The sequence below is a fragment of the Uloborus diversus genome, chromosome 1, assembly GCF_026930045.1.
Source record: "Uloborus diversus isolate 005 chromosome 1, Udiv.v.3.1, whole genome shotgun sequence".
Classification (NCBI taxonomy): Eukaryota; Metazoa; Arthropoda; class Arachnida; order Araneae; family Uloboridae; genus Uloborus; species Uloborus diversus.
The window spans coordinates 266089634-266109211 of record NC_072731.1 but is presented as its reverse complement, the minus strand read 5'-3'; the positions used below and the strand labels follow the sequence as shown (position 1 = coordinate 266109211).

General features: G+C 34.8%; 1 protein-coding gene across 1 annotated transcript in view; it reads right to left on the bottom strand.

The window, feature by feature from the left end:
- Positions 1–4115: 4115 nt before the first annotated feature.
- LOC129220578 (uncharacterized) overlaps positions 4116–19578 on the bottom strand; it is a 51695-nt gene continuing 36232 nt past the window's right edge. The window contains exons 10-13 of the mRNA XM_054855013.1: positions 18849–18930; positions 15142–15286; positions 9596–9761; positions 4116–4276 (exon numbers count right to left, since the gene is read on the bottom strand). Of these exons, the coding sequence (XP_054710988.1) occupies positions 4116–4276; positions 9596–9761; positions 15142–15286; positions 18849–18930 (554 nt within the window). The remainder of the gene's footprint in view (positions 4277–9595; positions 9762–15141; positions 15287–18848; positions 18931–19578) is intronic.

Below are 19578 nucleotides of genomic sequence, written 5' to 3'. Positions count from 1 at the left end.
AGAATGCACCTTTAGGTAATGTTTGCTTACATTTAAGGAAGAGTGAAGGTGCTTAGAATCCTTCTTTCCTGTAAATATTTTGCATTTGAGTCTCTAAAAATTCGATTTTTAACTATATTTATACATATTTTAGAAAGGGATGGAAAATTCGTGAGCTCCTCCAAAAACCTCCTTTTAAAGCTATCATCATGGTATAAACTAGGGAGGGAGGGGGTCCTATCAAAGATCGTTTGTAATTGAAGCTAAAAAAAATTCATTTAAGTTGCTTTTAAGCAAGTTAACTGATAAGGTCTGGATAAGCTAGTTTCCGTTCACATTTTTTCCAAATAAAAGACTTAAAATTCAATTTTTTGCTACACATCGAGGCATTTGTGAAAGGGCATGGGAAAAGCGGGTTCTCCCCCTAATTTCGAAATTAAAGCCATAAAAACGAAAATTTAGGCTCTCTTTGGTCTTATGAACAATAGGTATACTCTGAGAACAGCAGCATTTAGAGATCGTCCAAGTGTCTGTAGTTGGAATCAAGAAATAATGTAAAAGATGGAGAAATTTTTTGGAAATAAACGTTTTGTTTTGAGGGTAGGGATATAATTTATCTCCCAATTAAGGCCTATGCTTCTTTTTCAGTAAAACACGTGTGTTAAATTTTGTTATCCTCTCGTAATTTTTTTTTCTTTTTTTTTCTTAAAAAATTCCTACAATCACAAGGCTTTGGGAGGGGCCATGGCCCCCATGGCCCCCCTCTAGATCCGCCTCTGTGAGTGTGTGGGTAGTTGTATGTAGATGTCTGTATATGTGTGTGTGTGTATGTGTTTGTGTATGTATGTGTGTGAAGGTTTATGTATGTGTGTGTGTGTGTGTTTGTGTATGTATGTGTGTGAAGGTTTATATATGTGTGTTTGTGTGTGTACGTGCATGTATGCATGCATGTAAGTGTAGGATATTAACGCAACCTGGAGACGGTTTTCGCTAGAGGAGCAGCATCGTGAGGAGCCGGTCGACGGTGATGGTGCAGAGGGTGGCGGGGGGGGGGGGGAATAAAATGATAGCACATCAAAACAGTCAAATGAAAGCAATAAGCAATCGTGATTGCTCAAAAAATATTTTCATGTTATAAAGTAAACGCACCATTAGTCGGCCATTTAAGAGCTCGATTGATGATTTTTGTTAATTTGTAAATTTCAGCAATCAATTCAACAACAAAAAACATTGTGAAACTTTAGGATGAACTTTTCTGATAGTGAATCACTTGTTTCAAAAAATAAAACATTTTTATTTTAAAAACCAAGCTATTGTTAATGCGAGAAACTAATAGTTTAGTTTCAAAAATCACCGCAAGAGTTAAAAGAGCTAGTTTGTGACACAAAGAAAAATCCCTTCCAATTTTTTTAAACATTTTATTTCAAATCTTTATACACACATAAATGACAACACAAATATAAGGGGACCTTATGTCAAAAATATAAATATGAACATCCAGTAATATGTACAAAATGAACCAGCTCACCTCCACTCCTTCCCATTTTGTGAAACAATAAATAATATAACTTAAGACATGCACTTGGGTTCGTAAGATGTTTTATAAATAAGTGAGATCTGATGATGAAATAAATAGTGTGACAAATGCCTTTGAATACTCTGGAACACAATAGCTGAACTCGTACCACCGTCATATTCTCAAATGACGAATTGGCTGAGGTACTTCGCAAAACATTTTTTCATGAAAACAGTCGCAGTGGTTTTACTGTCCATAACACAGTGCTACACACTGCTAATGTTTTTTTTTTTTTTTTTTTTTTTTTTTTGAAATAAGTTGTTTTGGTATTACGCCAAGATGAATGCAGTTTTATTTCCCTTTAAAAGTTAATCGGACCTTTGAGGTTTACTTCGTTTGTTTACCAATAGATTGCTTAAAACATTAGAATCACGGAAGAAGTCATTTTGACCCATGAGCACACTTTTTTTTTTTTTTTTTTTGATGTCTGCTCCTCTGAATTTTCATAAAATGCTTAATCCTCCCTTGACTTTTCCTAAATCATTGTGCTGTGTAATAATATAAAGTTTTCAAGAAAATTGTATTTGCTTAAACCCGAACTAAAGGGTCACACAACTATATAACCTAGAACCTAGATATAATAATATAACCTAGAAGCGTGGGGCAAGCTTCATTTTGATTTCTTTGAGAAAAAAAGAAGTGCAAATACATTTACAGATGCTTAAACAGAGCAGAAATTCAAAAATGCCTCTCAGAACATATCATTGCAAGAATTTGAAGCATTCAGAATGTCTCTGTACATGCGAGTAAAAGGGAGCATTCGCTGCTAGTTTCTGAAACGCAACTGAAACACGTGATTTTAAGGGAATTTTTAACTTTTTAAAATTACTTCATTGCTTATGTTCGACGAGCACGACCTGTTAGTTAATTACGTGACAGCTAATGATCACGTGCTCCAATCAACAGCTTGGAATGGTAACCGGTTGATCATAGAACGCTGCGGTTAGTTACCGGTTACTTACCGGTCAACCGGTGAGGTTCGTCGAATGCAAGTATTATATATCCTCAAAATCTATGTATCCTATAAAAAAAAAACTATATTTATTATAAATATGTTTATTTTTAAAGATTTTTACGAATATATAACACTTTAGGAAACTAAGCAGATTTCTTCTCAGAGGGTCAAAATGATCCACACCGTTTTTCTAGGTATATGAAGAACTCAGTAATTTTAGTGTTAACTCAAAAAAACTGCAAGTATGGTTTGCTGTACTTTGAAGTAAAAAGAAGGCGGTTAAAGCGATGGTATACCAGTAGCAATTTTCACCATTAAATGCTTGCAGTGGAGAATATTTAAAATAAAAAAACATCTACATATTCAATACTTATTTCAATAATAAAAACAATGCAATAAGCAGTATTAGAAATCATAAGATGTATCGAGTTTTTAACCCCTTCAGTCGGAATTATGAAATATTGGACCAAAAATGTTGATATTTGGTACACAGTGTACTATGGTAAAGGGTATCTCATGGACAAAATTTTGAGTTTGTTGGAGAAAAATTAAGAGTTATGGCACGTCCAATATTCCGGACTTATATTTTTGAAATCAATATTTCATATACAAAAACGATAAAATACCGAACAAACTCCATTATAAAATGTTCTACAAACAATTATAAAACATAATATAAGCGTTTGAAACGATTAATTAAAGATTATGTATTTTTTTTAAAAAATCAGGAAAAAAAACCTCGCTTTTCAGATGAAAATCATGGTTGGAAAAATAAGCCACTCTCTATCTCTCAATCCTTATATGTCAGTGTTGTCAATCAAAAACGAAAAATTATTTCACAGATAATAATAAGTAGAATGTGAAGAGTCAACTACAAAAAAAATAAATCAACCAATTAAATCAATTATTAAATGATTAGCAGCTGTTTAAAGTGTGGTCCGGCATACCGGACACCAGGTCTGAAGGGGTTAAAGATCTTTGCTACTTTGAAGTTATTGATCTTTGCTACTTTGAAGTTATTGATCTTTGCTACTTTGAAGTTATTGATCTTTGCTACTTTGAAGTTATTGATCTTTGCTACTTTGAAGTTATTGATCTTTGCTACTTTGAAGTTATTGATCTTTGCTACTTTGAAGTTATTGATCTTTGCTACTTTGAAGTTGTTGATCTTTGCTACTTTGAAGTTATTGATCTTTGCTACTTTGAAGTTATTGATCTTTGCTACTTTGAAGTTATTGATCTTAGCTACTTTGAAGTTATTGATCTTTGCTACTTTGAAGTTATTGATCTTTTTTTTAAATAATTTTCCTAGCTCTGTTTTGTTCAAAACATGAAACAGATGGACTTCAGTGCAGGCTAATGATTGATAGCATATCACAAACATTTGCTTTGGTCTTTGATACCGTTCCATTCCAACTTGCCATTTTCTTGATAGAACGATACAGCCAGCATTTTTCAAAGGATTAGTGATGTATAGGAATATATAGTTGAGAAATTTCAAAAAATTGTTCGTGACGCGACAGATTCTTGATTGAAAAATGCCATCGGCATTTCAAAAAGGACAATTTTTCGTAAATTGTTCGTAACGTGGCGGATTTCAGTTTCCTATCGGAATTCCTTGATGACTCTCCTCTGGGCCACGAAGTAGGCTACAGTGCAAATGTAGAAGACGAGGAGTAGTGCGCTGGTCACGCTTAAGGCCATGAGACTCGTCTTGGAGGCGCAGGATTCCATCATGAGGACAGATTCTCGGTAGTGACTACTCTCTGAAAAGACATCATCGCCAGTTATTAATTTTGTGCAAATGTAGTATTAACATTAATTATTGTTCAGAATTAAAAATTATTCAAAACTAATATTTGCTCTTTTGAATATTGATAAAACTTGTAGTAGTTTTTTTATTTTTAATTTGCTCTTAACAACCATACTTAAACTGAAATATGATCAAAAGTATTTTCCCATGACTTGAGGAAGAGTTTAAATCCGAAGAAGGTTTTAAAAGCTTTTTCAATAATCAGGCAAAAGCTTTTTAAATAATCCGGCATTTAAGATTCAATTTAAACCAAAAATGTAGCAAATTTCTCTTTTAATTCCGGTTTTGTCATTAATGTGCCCAGTCTAAGTTCGGTATCGTGCAACTTGGCATTGTTAGCCTGCGGCGAAAGAGTTAAAGTATTCAAATTTGCAGGAAACGGAGAGGGCAGTAAAAGCAAACAGCAAAATCCTAACTCTCAGAATGTGCTCATGAGTGCGGAGTTTGCAGTTAGAAGTTATTTCTCGTTGCAACACACCGACGTTTCACGTAAAAGAAAACTTTATTTTGTTAACGTTTGATTATGGCAACCCTCGTTTCTTTTGCTATAAACCGATTTTGAAGGGCCGTGGTAGCCTGATCGGTAAGGCATTGGACTCGGGGCCGAAGGGACTCGGGTTCGATCCTCGCTGGTCGAAGACCCACCGTCGTCATTAAAGGGGACTGGGCGACGTTAAATATGCTCGTGGTCTCAATGTCCTCCAAGTGAAACGATACCTCTGGGGGTGCTAGTACCAGGTAGCTATTAGCTCTTGGACTAGTTCTAAATTCTCAGTAACTGTTCGATCCGGTGATGGTGCTGCCATCTATCGGTATATAAAATAATGGAGGCAAGGCACTTAGTATGCAGTCCTCGACATAAATACAGTTGAAGTCAGTTGTGACTCTTGAATAGAAATAGAAACCGATTTTGAAGTGGATTCACCCATGAACGAACACCAACTATCCTGAGGTGCACTATAGTCTTGTTCGAGACGTATTTTTCTTGACATGATAAGCAACTCTAGCTAATACAGATGCTGGGGAATTTCCGTAACTCCTCCTACTTCACATATTAATGGTATTTTATGTATTTAATTTGGGTGAAGAGCATCTTTAAGAAGAGATTACTTCCTAGAGGATTTTTGAAGGCGACTATTCGATTTTTCATGGTGATTAACCAAAAAACAAGGCGAATTAAACAACATGTGACAAACGCTTGAATACCGTATCACAAAGCAATGTCTATGCACAGGAATTCACGGTTTTGTTTATTTGCTTAACTAATAGTCGTATCCACCATCCGATTCGAACCTTCGACAGACATCTGAACCAGGTTGAAGAAGACTTGAAACGGCGGTTCAAGTTCCTGACTGAGGTTCAAATCGGTTGGCGAATGCGACCGCTAGTGAACTCTTTTTCGATTTAAAGCTGCCGATGACTTTCTGCTTGCAGTAAATACAACCAAATCGCAAATAGTCTCTGATTCTATTTTTGGATTGTGCTTCGCAGTCGACATTTTGCATTTGTTCGACTGAAGGATTAGCAGCAACAGCTCATCCATGCTTCTGCTTTTCAATGTCAAACACAGTTTTCAAATCGGTATTCATGAAAAAATGCTCCATAACATTGTAGCTAAGGCTAAACCTGGTGCGGAAGGTATCATTTAATGCTTATTTCCATTTTTACCTTTAAAATCGAATAACACTCAAATAAACCCCAAGCCAACTAAATATGTTCCTTCTCGGAAACGGTTCACACTCAGCAATTGCAAGATGTCTGCGTGCAGAATAAAACCGGCAAATTTTAAGCCCCTACCTCTTTTGCATTTTAAAAGTTCATCCGGGAAGCAAGTCACAACATGGCAAAATCCACTTTAAAAAAGCAATAGGGGGTTCGAAAAAATATTTTATGGTTTTCTTTACTAATAATAAAGCTGAAAGTCTCTCTGTCTGGATGTCTGTAGGATGTCTGGATCTCTGTGACGCGCACAGCGTCTAGACCGTTTGGCCGATTTTCATGAAATTTGGCACAGAATTAGTTTGTAGCATGGAGATGTGCACCTCGAAGCGATTTTTCGAAAATTCGATGTGGTTCTTTTTCTATTCCAATTTTTTAGAACAAAATTATCATAAGATGGGCGAGTAAATTACGAAATTATCATAACGTGGAACCGTAACATGGACACAAGTCAATTGGCGAGAAAATTCACCAAACATTATTTGTAAATATACAGGCGAACCAAAAGACCTTTTAATTTTTCTATTACGGGCAAAGCCGTGCGGGTACTACTAGTAAGAAATAAAAGGCATCATCAAAGCCAAGCTTCGCCACCTCACAGATTAGCAAGAAAAATTCCAATAGACTGAGCAACCGCAGTTTCATTTTAACAGAATTTCAAGCTGTCAATGATATACGAGAATTCTATCGAATTCATTTACACCAACTGCTTCAAGAGCGAGGTTCATTGAGCGCAATACATAAAGAACAAACATATTTTACCAATGCTAGTACCACCCCTGAAGGTAGGTGAGTGTAGCAGTGAGCACAATCCGAGCGATGAACTTCTACCTTCGGAATAAAAAAACTCGATAAAATTAAGGAAGTTACTGGAATTTCCGGAGTCGTAGCTCGGCTGGTGGGAGTAAAAACAGCGAGAGGGCTTCGTGGGGCCCGTGGCTTTAAACGTTTCGGAAAAGTTATGATAGTAAACAAATTATGGAGATATTTTAAACGGGTTTCGGATTGGGCATAGTCTGAGTAGCAAGATAAATATTTTCATCTTTTCGTGGATAAAGGTTTCTCTAGCACATTCATTTCAAGCTTTATGTTCTAAAAGTGGCGTTCCTATCACGGGCGTCACCCGTTGCGGTCGTTTGTGGTGTCTCCACCCCCCCCCCCCGCCTCAAAAAAAAAAAAAAAAAAAGCTTTCAATGTTTTATGCAAACACGAACTTCGTAAACTTTTCAGAAACAACTTATTTTTATTTACGTGGAGTAACTAAAGTTTCAATTAAAAGACAAGTATAAATTACGAATGCATTTTATGTAAAATTTTCCCTTGACGTTTGTGTAATCTCCCCCTACCCGCAATATTTTGCTCTGTTTTCGTTGAGATTTGAAAGAGTAAATATAATTTAAGATTGGGTGGAAATTTCATAATTAAAGTATTTATATTTTATTTATTTACCCTTAAATCCACTTTGGGTGTCATTTTTTGGGGATCAACCACTTTCGGTTTGGTCATCACTGTGAGCGCCCCCCCCCCCCCTCCACACGCACAGTGACACTACTACTTCTGACGCATGCAGTTAAACTTCAGTTTTCACTAATATATTTTTTCAATACATATATCTCCTTAAAAAAAACGGATTAAAAAAGCGGATCCGATTTTTTTAAGGAGATTATATTTTAAGATACACGATTAATGTATCTTGAAATATAATCTTAAGATACTGCGTGTCTGTGATTATGTTTAAAAACAGTCTAAATGTTCGGTTTTTACTTTAAGACAAAGTCTGTAACATAAGTTCATTTGAAGCAACGCAATGTAGTTGGGTTTTTTTTCCTCCCTCTCTTCTTTTTATTTGTTTCTTTCTCTCTTTCTTTCTACCTCCCCATTCCTCCCCTTTTTTGTTGTTTCCCCCAGCTTGATTGAGAATTCACCCGCCCACCTACCACGATGAGTTTCAGAAACGTTCGGTTCCACTAGGCGAGTGGTACGAAGGCCGGATTGTCGCGGGACGGATAGACCTATTGCACCTCCATACAGATCGGGCGGCCGTGGTAACATTGACATGATCGGTAAGGTGTCGGACTCGCAACTGAAGGGTCCCGAGTTCAATGCCAGCCGGTCGAAGATCCTCCATGTTCGTTAATGGTGACTGGGGCTCGTTAAACATGCAGTGGTCACAAACGTTTCCAAGTGAATCAATGTCTCTGGGAGTGTTGGGTCAGGGATTGCTCGGCTTCTGGTCTGAATAGAAAAACAGTGATGTCTTAAGGGCCCAATCCAACCGGTTAAACTATGAATTGGTTTAAGTACTTGGAGTGCGATATGATGTGATACAGATTGAGCTAGTTTACGTTTTTTTGAAGAGATCCTGACATTCACCATTGGCAGCTATGATGAGTAGGTTCTAACTCTACGATAATGTTTGGTCATATTAAAGCATTGTTCGTACGCTCCTTCAAAACTCCTCCAATACTCCTTCATTTAAGAAATTTTCTTGAAGGGCCCTTCAAACTCCTTCATTTTGGTTTTAACTCCTTCTAAACTCCTTCTTTTTCAGTTCAAGACTACATAATCTTCTTCTATGACAATAACTAAAATATTTCAATCGACAACTTAACTTCATCACAAGGGCGATTGTATAAAGGCGATTTTAATGTAATTTTCTTATATATATATATATATATATATATATATATATATATATATTATATATATATATATATTTTTTTTGTTTCATAAAGATGTGATTTACAAATTGATTTAGAAGTTATAAAAGTTGAAGATGAAAATGTTATTAGTTAACTAAGACGTTTCACAAGTGAAGTAAAACATGCTTAAATGGTGCTCGGCTATTTTTTCAAGTTTTATGATGATTGTTTCTCCCTCCATCACACTCTCAGCAACAAAAGTCAGGTCGTCTAATTATTTAAATATTTATAAATACATACGTTGATGTACTATACTAAGTGAGTGTGTTAAAAAAACAATTGTTTAGTAAATCGCAGATATGATATTGTAAAAAGGGTCATCCACAAGTGATGGGGGGGGGGTTCATGAAATTGTGATAAGGGGAAGAGAGAGGGTGACATCACAGTTATTGTAACAATATATTTATAAAAAAAATATGACATGTGGCAAGAGGAAGAGTTAGGTGAAGTGTGACACTTTGTGACAAGGGGGAAAGGGGGTCAAATATGTTGAAAAAAAGTGCAACATCATTAACTGACAGCCCGTTAGTACTCCTTCAAAATCTCGTTTTACTCCTTCAAAACTCCTCCAAAAGTCCTTCATTTTATTTCTGAAATTGAGTACGAACCCTGTAAAGTTATATAACGAAGAACAAACATATCGTCCATTTACATTATCGAACTGTGCATATAGTTCCAGATTATAACGCAAGTACTAAAATGTAATAAATCTATTACAGTGCCGCTATGCCAAGAGAAACACATATAAACATTTTTTCGAACTCGCTACGTTTCGTGAACTCCAGTTCTCTTGGTTTTTTCAATGTTGTTTAAACAGTTGCTGTTACTGTGATGAAAACCATACTACGTACCATTAACGCTGTTAACATCCCTCATGGAATTGACCGATTCGTCGCCGAAGTCGAGGACCAAAATTTCGTGACTGAGCGTCATCTCGCTGTCCTCCTTTTCGATGGGTTGCGACCTCTTGCGACGTCCCCAAGAACTGGTCTTCTCCATGCCGAGTCCGCAATTCACCTGGGAAAAAAAATAATCAACCATCGTTGAGTTTTGCTTTTGAAGCGTATTTTTCTTCACGCTTTTCGTAGAGGTTCAAAATATGCGAGTAAAACACCAAGATTATTGCTGGTAAATATCGTAAATGAGCTGATCTGGTAATAAAAACCGCGCGATTTTGCATTTACTTATTTGTTAGTAAACGTTTTTAGACTACTTTAATAATTGCAGAAATTAATAGATATTATTTAAACATGGACTAGTACTGCCGTTCCTACATATGAGCCGTTGTAAGCAAAAGGGGTGCAAAGGGGGATTTTTAACTCTAAAAGAATGCGATTGAATCGAATAAAAACAATTGTATCCACCAATAGCGCAGCCAGAAATGTGTTTTGCCTCACCCAGCTACGCTGCTGGTAGATAGAGTTCGATTGAATCAAAAACAATCGAGTCAAATATGCGCCTAAATCAATTTCTTAAAAATTTGTATTTACACCATCAGAAACTAGTTTTAACCTTATTCTACTTCTTACGTAAGTGGGGAAGATCTAGCTTCAACCATTTGCCAGTCGACAGTCATCTTAAAACGGAACCACAGTAGCGTTTTGTGCGAAAGTGGCTACTAAACCATTCAATGAGTCAAAAGCTTGTTCTATTGACGTACGAGGGGAGACCCAAAAATAACCGGATTTTTGTTGTAAAATATTTATATATTAGTTTATTCACAAAATTTCTTTAGTCTCCTTTAAAGTGTTCACCCTTAGATGCAATACAATTGTTAATTATTTTTTTCAACTGTTAGAAACTCTTTAACTTTGACCAGTGGTTGGAAGTAGCGCGCTACAAGTAGCGACGCTACTGTAGTAGCTACATCTTTTAGTAGTTTGTAGTGTAGCGCACTACTTTTTAAAAAAAGTAGAGTAGCGAGTAGTTCGCTACAAAAAAAAGTAGTTTGTAGCGATTTCTGGAAACTACTTTTGAATAAAGTTTATATAAAAAAAAAAGCGCATTTTTAAACGAATCTGACTGGTGCAAGTCTTACGCAAGTAAAACTGCGCACCTATCAGATTCGTAAGACTGAAAAATACGAGCTGACCTCTGACATATTATTTTGACGCCATACGTTGTATCTGTTTGACGCCATTAGTTTGTTTGGCATAGAAACTTTCACGTTTTCCCTATATGCGCCTTGAATAGAGTATGGCTTAAAAAGAAAGAAACGAATTTTTTCCGTTTCATGAAAACTTTGCCCGTTAAGCAAAAAGCTTTCGGTATCAATGCCATTTGCACATGCAGTCGAACCTCAACTTACGCGATTGATGCGTTTCAAACTTTAGATAAACAGCTCGCTTATGCGAAATTATATTTCACCAACTTCATATTTAGAAAGAAAAAATGCTGAGCGGCGATTTGTACGTTAACAATCTGATGTTTCGACAAGTACGGTGCGGGAAATTTTGGCTTTCAGTGATGCTAAAGGGAAATTCTATTCACGAAACTAATATTTAGTATCCAAGAAACAAGGTGATATAAGCCCAGCGCTTCCGCTCCGAAAATTTTCGTGTTGCGGGTGAGGAATTCGCGTCAGCTGCAAAATGCATCTCTCGAGTAAAACTCGCTATATAGACATTTCGCGTCAGTCGAATTGCGTTGTAGCCAGAGTCCACTGTTGCTTAAAATTGTACATTGAAGTAAAGTATTTTTAGTTATGTTTCATGTTTCGAATAATTAGTAGCCCCGTTTGGGATATTTTTCCTTTTTTTTTCTTTTTCACTGATCGAGTATTGACATATTAACATATTAAAAGTCAATGAGATGGTGTCCAGGTCCGGAACCCTAGCTTGAAGCTCAAAAGCAATTAATTCCTACGAAATATAAGTTCCTTTAAAATTAACTCATATAATGAAAATTAAAGTTTCTCTTTTGTTTAAAAGATGTTTTTCATCATCTAAATCACTTTCATGTATATGTATGTCTATGTAAAATTTAAATCAAATTATGACTGGATTTATCTCAATTTCAAGTAGCCGAGTTACACTTCTTGAATGAAATGCTACTTACTCTCAGGAAAGGATTAAAAATTTGAAGGTTGAATTCTTTCCACTTCTTAATCCTTTCTTGCGGATTCGTGCAAATGGTAAAAAATGTTTGGATTGACGAATCGTTTCAGTAAAGGAAAGAAAGAATAAAAAACTTATTGCAATATTCCATGTTCAAATGAGCCAATATATAATCTGAACATTTTATAAATTTTTTCATTCAATTCTCAAATGGTGTGTATGTGTATGTTATTTATTTATTTATTTTTTAAAAAGTAGCGAAGTAGCGACTACATTTCAAAAGTAGTTTGTAGTTGCTACATTTTGAAAAAAGTAGTTGTAGTTAACTACATTTGTGGAAAAGTAGTTGTAGTTCGCTACAAAAGAAATGTAGTTTTTCCAACCACTGACTTTGACCATGGCCAATGCCAGGGGCGGCATTTCAGCATTTCGTTTGGGGGGTCGAGTTTCTTGAACATGAATTTCCTCAGTACGGTATAAAATACATATTGGTTAACAAGAACTGAAAATTAACTGGCTTTAATGTTAAGAATAATTAGGTTTGTAAAGAACAATTAAAATTTTTGCGTCCGAAGCTTTAAATTAATTTTGTTATAAGTTATCTCACAAAATATCTCGGTACTAGTTTTTATTTTTAGTAAAGTGTTAATCTGCTATTTTTGGAGTCAGGAAGAACAGAAAATTTTGTAACTATAGTTGATCAATATCCAATGACTTAATTTATTGCCAGTATAGCTAAAGAGGAAGGTCTTGCTTCGCCTCATTGCGCTTCGAAGACAATTCTCTATCCTCCTGAGACACAATAGTCAAAATTGGTTGACGTTCAGTTCTCCTACAGCTTTCTGGTTGTGTGCGGAGTTTTTTTTACACCGATGAAGAGTCTCCATTACTGTAGCCTTGAAATAGCTATATGCTGTATTTTCGTGTAAATTTGTGCTTTATTTACGTTGGTTTTTCCATTTAATCGCGAAAGTCATCTTTCAAATGACTGACTTGATTGAAACAGTCAAAAAACAATGGAAGCAAGAAAGTTATGTCAAAAAGCACATTTCCTTTAGATTCCTCTCTTTAAAATAACCAAGAAAGCTTTTTAAATGGGCTAGTATTTATTTTGCGTCATTAACAAGTATAGTCACAATTCAGAATTCACAAAACAATTCCTCTTCCCTCATGCTATTACTTATATGTGTAATATTTTCTTTTTCGCTTTCTATAACCGACCTACATAATATTGAACTTAAGACCAATAATAAATATATCTCATTAAATCCTGTCTCAATTTCTTGAGAAACTGAATTGATCAGTTTATTGAAAATATTGCTTTAATATTTTGACCAAAACTTCATCTGGGTTTTGTCACCTCTTCTACATTGGCATACAGTAAAAACAGTTATGAAAAGTTCTGTCACAAAGTTCCACACCTGGTTCAAGTATGCATTAATGCGAAAATTACTAAGAGTTTCAATTGTCGATCCAAGAATTAAGATTAGCGAATTAAAACTTTTATGATATGTAGCATTTAGCAAAAAAAAACGCTGCGCAGTATAAACAAAGTAAACAAAAAATTCAAACAAAAATGCATACATATTAAAATGACATCAAATTTTTTATCCATGAAAAGGTCGCTTTCCAGTAATTCTTCCAGAGATCTTTTATAGATTGAAGACCATCTTGTGTCACTCAGAGATTGTCAAGTAAAGAGCCTTAAGATGCATTTATTGATGTGAAAGTATTTTTTGATGTGGGATGTTTTTTAAAAATAGCATATCTTTACAAAAAATTTCCGTGAAATCATATGATACACCGAGTTGCTAAAATGTGTTTTTAGTACATGGCATCAATGAACACTTACCAGCTAAACATTAAGTTATAATATGAGCATAAAAATTTATGCAAAATGACATGGAATTTACGCGTAAAAATTGCGCAGTCTCTACACTGTACGGGCATCTCATACAAGATGCACCATCATAACATAGATTACTCAATTTTGAAATATTTAACCCATATGAAGAGATTACTTCTTTAGTTAAGGCGAACACTTATCCTCCATCAGTTTTTTTCTGTTCTGAAAATTCAGGCAAATGATTTTTAAAGTTATCTAAATTGAATTTTCCCATTTTTTTATTATTCTTAGTGAAACATTTGGGGGTGCAACTGCCCCCTCTTGCACCCCCTATTTGCCGCCCCTGGCCAATGCCCGTTGCGAAGCAGTTTTTACAACCTCTACATCATCAAAACGCTTCACTTTCAGATTTTTTTCAACCTCGGAAACAGAAAAAGATCACAGGCGGCTAGGTCTGGCGAATACGGGGGGGTCGAAGAACGACTGGTCACCCCTGAGAGATAAATTAGCTGTTAATAGTGAAGATTGTGTGTACGGGAGCGTTATCATTGTGCAGGAACCATCCTTCTGATCGCCCTAACGAGCTCCAACTCACTCTTGTTTCTTCTAAATTTTCGTCAATCGTAAAACGACGACTCTCGTTGATTTTTTGGTAGATTTTTTCAACGTTTTCATCATTTCCGGACGTTGAAGGGCGCTCAGATCGAGCATGATCTTCAACATTCATGCTACCGCGATTAAAGCGCCCAAACCACTCGAAAACTTATGTACGGCTCATAGCATCGATCTTGAAAGCTGTTGAAACATTTGGTAAGGTAATTCGTTGACGACTTTTCAAGCAGGAGCAGCAAAATTTCAAGTTTACAGTTTGTTCTTTCAAATCTGCCATAATGAGTTCGCAGGCGGAAAGCAACAACACCTGAGAAAACCAACCCTACGATCAGACGTTATCAATTAAACTGACGCCACTTGCACAGCTGGTTTGTGAAGGTCTCTATTTGAGCCTTCTAGCTGGAGAACACACAGGATTCGCATCGCACTATTAGTCCGGTTTCTTTTGGGTCCCCCCCCCCCTTACACTATCTTTGTTCTCAACGGCTCATTGATGAAAAACATTATCTTATATATTTGAAAAATCTTCCAAATTATTTTGACAAACATAACTTCTAATTCGATTTGAGCTACTGCACTTTGAAATCTTACGGAAAAAGTTATTCCTTTCCATCTAGAATTCATTTTCTTTTAATTATTCATGCATTTTAAAAACTAGTCAAGTGCTGTGGAGTTTTAAAAAACTATTGTTTACATTAGCGTTTAACCAGCAAAATTAAAAAGTGTACTGACTTGTGTGCCAGAAAAAGAACTGCAGAGTCTTCAAATTTTAGTAAACATTTTCCAAAAGCATCGGAAATTTAACATGAAAGTCGATTTTTGTATTTATATTGAATATTTTATCCACATTAGATTATTAAACAATTATTTTAGTACTACTTACTGGTTCGCATTTCCCGATGCAATATTTCACGTTGCACTGGAATATAACTCCATAGGACTCTGTGAATCTAAAGGCTTCGTAGCTGCTCTCTAAGGCGCTGCCAATTTCACGGAAGCGGGGGAATATGTTAGCATCCACGGGGCAGCTGAAATAAACATAGATTAACACTTAAACGGTATCAACTCAACGCAAAGAAGCCCAAAATAAGTGGGAATAAAAATCTGAAAGATACTCGTGGTCCGAAATTTATGCAATCACATCGTAGAACATAATAAGTCAAAAAGTTATCAAAAAGTAGTAAAGAAAAATATTAATGTTTCAAAAGTGAAATCCTTGATTGTAATAACTTTATTTAGTCAGTAACAAATTCCTTTTTTTAATATTGTTACAAATTCTGTAGAGAGTAATTATTTTTGTGATTAATTTGTCTAAATTTGGCGTTTATTAAATTATCTTTCATCTAAAATTATTGTAGTAACGTAACCTGTAAATAGTTTCTTGCAATGAATATACAGCCCCCGTACATTCTGCTGAAGTATACGGTTCCCTCATTTCTGAATGATAAAATTTGTGAATGAAAGAAATAAAATAATGGTCTACGATTTTCGGGAATCTTGTGGAATATTTGAGAGTTTTCTTTCGATGTGTATAAATAGCGGTCCGCATGATAAAAAGGGAGTCTCGAGTTAGTTTTTGCTTGTGAATCGTTGCAGCGGAACGCAGGAGAGTATTTATTGCTCTATTTTGTGAAGCCTTTTGAGCTGTATTTTTGCGTATTTGGAAGTAAATACGTGTGTAACCGTTGAGTTTACGGCGTTGATTGATATTTGCTTAATTGCTGACGATTAATTTAGCAGTTGTTGACGATCTTTCCTGTACATAGTGTAAATAAATTTCCTGTATTTTTCTCACGAACTGTGTCGTCCTTTCAAGAAAGTTGGAAATCGCACCGGATCCGTTACAATATTTTTTTTAATGATTCACGTGGAGAGACATTACAAAGGGCACTAGGTAAGCGATTCTCAACCGGTGGTCCGGCGGACCGGCACTGGTCAGCTGAAAAAAATTGACCGGTCCTCAGTGACGTTTTCTAGTCCACGATAAAAAAAAAAAATTAAAAAATCCTACTCCAAAATTAATATAATAATAGCCTATATGACATTTTTTACGTGAACTTTTTGATTAATATTCAAAATATTTTGTGATTTTTCCCAAATTTTTTTCGTATTTATGTATAGTGATTCCACTAATTAGCCATCTACTATTTATGTAAATATTTTGTGAAAGTTTTTTTAATATCAAGTAAAGTTTTTATTTGCTTATATATATATTTATTATTGTTTTATTGATTTATTTTGTAAAAGAGAAAAAAAACCTCACGGGTCCACAAGATTTTTTAGCAAAGAAAAAAAAAATTAAAGTAATAATAAGGAAATAAAAAGAAAAAAATATTGGATAGAGGGGGGGGGAGCGCGGTTCGATTCTCTCTCTTTCTCTCTTTAAAAAAAAAAAAAAAACAAGCCTTGACGCTCTGCGATTTGATATTTTTTTTACAAAAAAAAAAGAGAAACCTCACCAAAAGGTTTTACCGGTCCGAGTACCAAAAAACGTTTAGAAATTCTGCACTACATTGTAATTACTTGTAGCATGAAACAAAGAAGAGTTGAGATAATCGAAGCAAAGATTCACTTTGTGGGGAAATTCACGAAAATCGAACGTTAACTTGAAGAGATTGATTACCGTAATGTTTGTTTTGTTGCGAAAATTCCTTTCTGCGGAACAAAACAAACTTCAAATGTGCAGTAAAAATGACTCGGAAATAAACGCTGAACTGCTGCTTGCCGTAAAGTTTGTTTTGTTGCAATGATAGTCTCGTTGCGGAAAAGCGGTTTTAAGAAATGTCTGTCATAACTGGGTTACTTGCTTTTCCGCTTTTTTTCTTTCCTTATAAAATTTTGGACCCATTAACAAGAAGAATTTTGAAATAAATCTTGATCAAAATAATGAATATTAAACAGTTATAATTGACATTAACTATAATGATTTTGTATTTAATCTTTTCCTTACTCTTCTTTATCTTTACTAATAATAAAGCAGAAAGTCTCTCTGTCCGGAGGATGTCTGTAGGATATCTGTAGGATATCTGTAGGATGTCTGTGACGCGCATAGCGCCTAAACCGTTCGGCCGATTTTCATGAAATTTGGCACAAAGTTAGTATGTAGCATGGGGATGTGCACCTCGAAGCGATTTTTCGAAAATTCGATGTGGTTTTTTTTAAATTCAAATCTTTACTAATAATAAAGCAGAAAGTCTCTCTGTCCGGAGGATGTCTGTAGGATGTCTGTAGGATGTCTGTAGGATATCTGTAGGATGTCTGTGACGCGCATAGCGCCTAAACCGTTCGGCCGATTTTCATGAAATTTGGCACAAAGTTAGTATGTAGCATGGGGGTGTGCACCTCGAAGCGATTTTTCGAAAATTCGATGTGGTTTTTTTTTATTCAAATTTTAAGAAAAAAAAAACTATCATAAATTACGAAATTATCATAACGTGGAATCGTACCATGGGCGCAAGCCAATGGGTGAGATACGAAATTATCATAACGTGGAACTGTAACGTCGGTACAAGCCAATTGTCGAGAAAATTCACCATACATTATTTGTAAATATATACAAGCGAACCAAAAGACCTTTAATTTTTCTATTACGGGCGAAGCCGTGCGGGTGCCACTAGTTACTAATAATAAAGCTGAAATTCTCTCTGTCTGTCAGGATCTCTGTGACGCGCATAGCGCTTAGACCGTTCGGCCGATTTTCATGAAATTTGGCACAAAGTTAGTTTGTAGCATGGGGGTGTGCAGTGCACCTTGACGCGATTTTTCGAAAATTCGATGTGGTTCTTTTTCTATTGCAATTTTAAGAACAAAATTATCATAAGATGGACGAGTAAATTACGAAATTATCATAACGTAGAACCGTAACATGGGCACAAGCCTATTGGCGAGATACGAAATTATCGTAACGTGGAATCGTAACATGGGTACAAGCCAATTGGCGAGAAAATTCACCATACATTATTTGTAAATATACAGGCGAACCAAAAGGTCTTTTAATTTTTCTATTACGGGCAAAGCCGTGCGGCTACCACTAGTTAAATATAAAATTGATATAATTATTCTATATTAAACAAAATTAATATAAAATTACTATTATAAACAATTTTATATAAATTAAAAAAAATTCTTAATTTTATTATTAATAATTGTTTTACATTGAGTTCAATTATTGTTATTATTAAATTAAATAACTTATTCAATAATAATTAAATTAATTACACTATTAAAGGGTTTGTTTTATTAATTTTAATAATAATTAAAACTTAATAACAGATATACTTTATCATGATAATAATATCAAAAAATAATGATGAATGCTTTGAAGCTTTTTTTTTTGTATAAATTCTTTGTTTTCTAAAGCTTCCGAAAGAAATCAAAAATAAGTCAACGGAATAAAACGATAATATTGAATTTGAATACATAAGCAAGTTTAAATAAAGTATAGCCTAATCAATTACGTGAACAAATCAAGGCATCGCAGAATAATTTGTGCCAAACTAGTACAAGATCCTACAAAACTGCTTAGAGTTAGGGTGATATTTCATAGCCTAGATAATTATAATTTAGAATTTTTTATTTTGAAATGCTTACCCTCTGTCATCAATAACTTCAAAAACACTTCTAGCGTCTTTAGCCATGGCCACACAGCTTCGAGCGAAAATTCCATATGGGGCTGTAAAGATGAAGTAAAAATTTTACAATAAATTAAAAATGAGTTAAATTGTGTTAGTACAAATATTTAAAGTATAAACACAAATGCTTTGAAATTGATGTGGGTCAACGACACAAAAATTAGAAAAAATGACCGTTTTGCTACAAAAGCTAATTGATTCTGAAAAAAAAAAAGCTTCAGCTTGAAATTAAATCAAAAATAATACAGGGTTCGTACGCTCCTTCAAAACACCTCCAATGCTCCTTCATTCAGGAAATTTTTTTGGAAGGCCCTTCAAACTCCTTCATTTTGGTTTTAACTCCTTCAAAACTCCTTCTTTTTTAGTTCAAGACTACGTAATCTTCCTCTATGAAACTTAAAATGCTTTGATTGACAACTAACTTCGTCACAAAGGCGATTTTAATGTGGTAATTTCGTGGATTTTTTTTTTTTTTCGATTTACAAATTGATCATAGTTAATTCATAGAAGTTGGAGATGAAAATTTTGTCACTAAATAGTGCTTAGCTATTTTTTCGAGTTTTATGATTGTTTTTCCCTCCATCACTCTCGGAAATAAAAGTTAGGTTGTCTAGTTATTATTTAAATACTTAAAAATACATATGTAGCTGTACCATATTAAGTGATTGTTAAAAAACAATTGTTTAGTT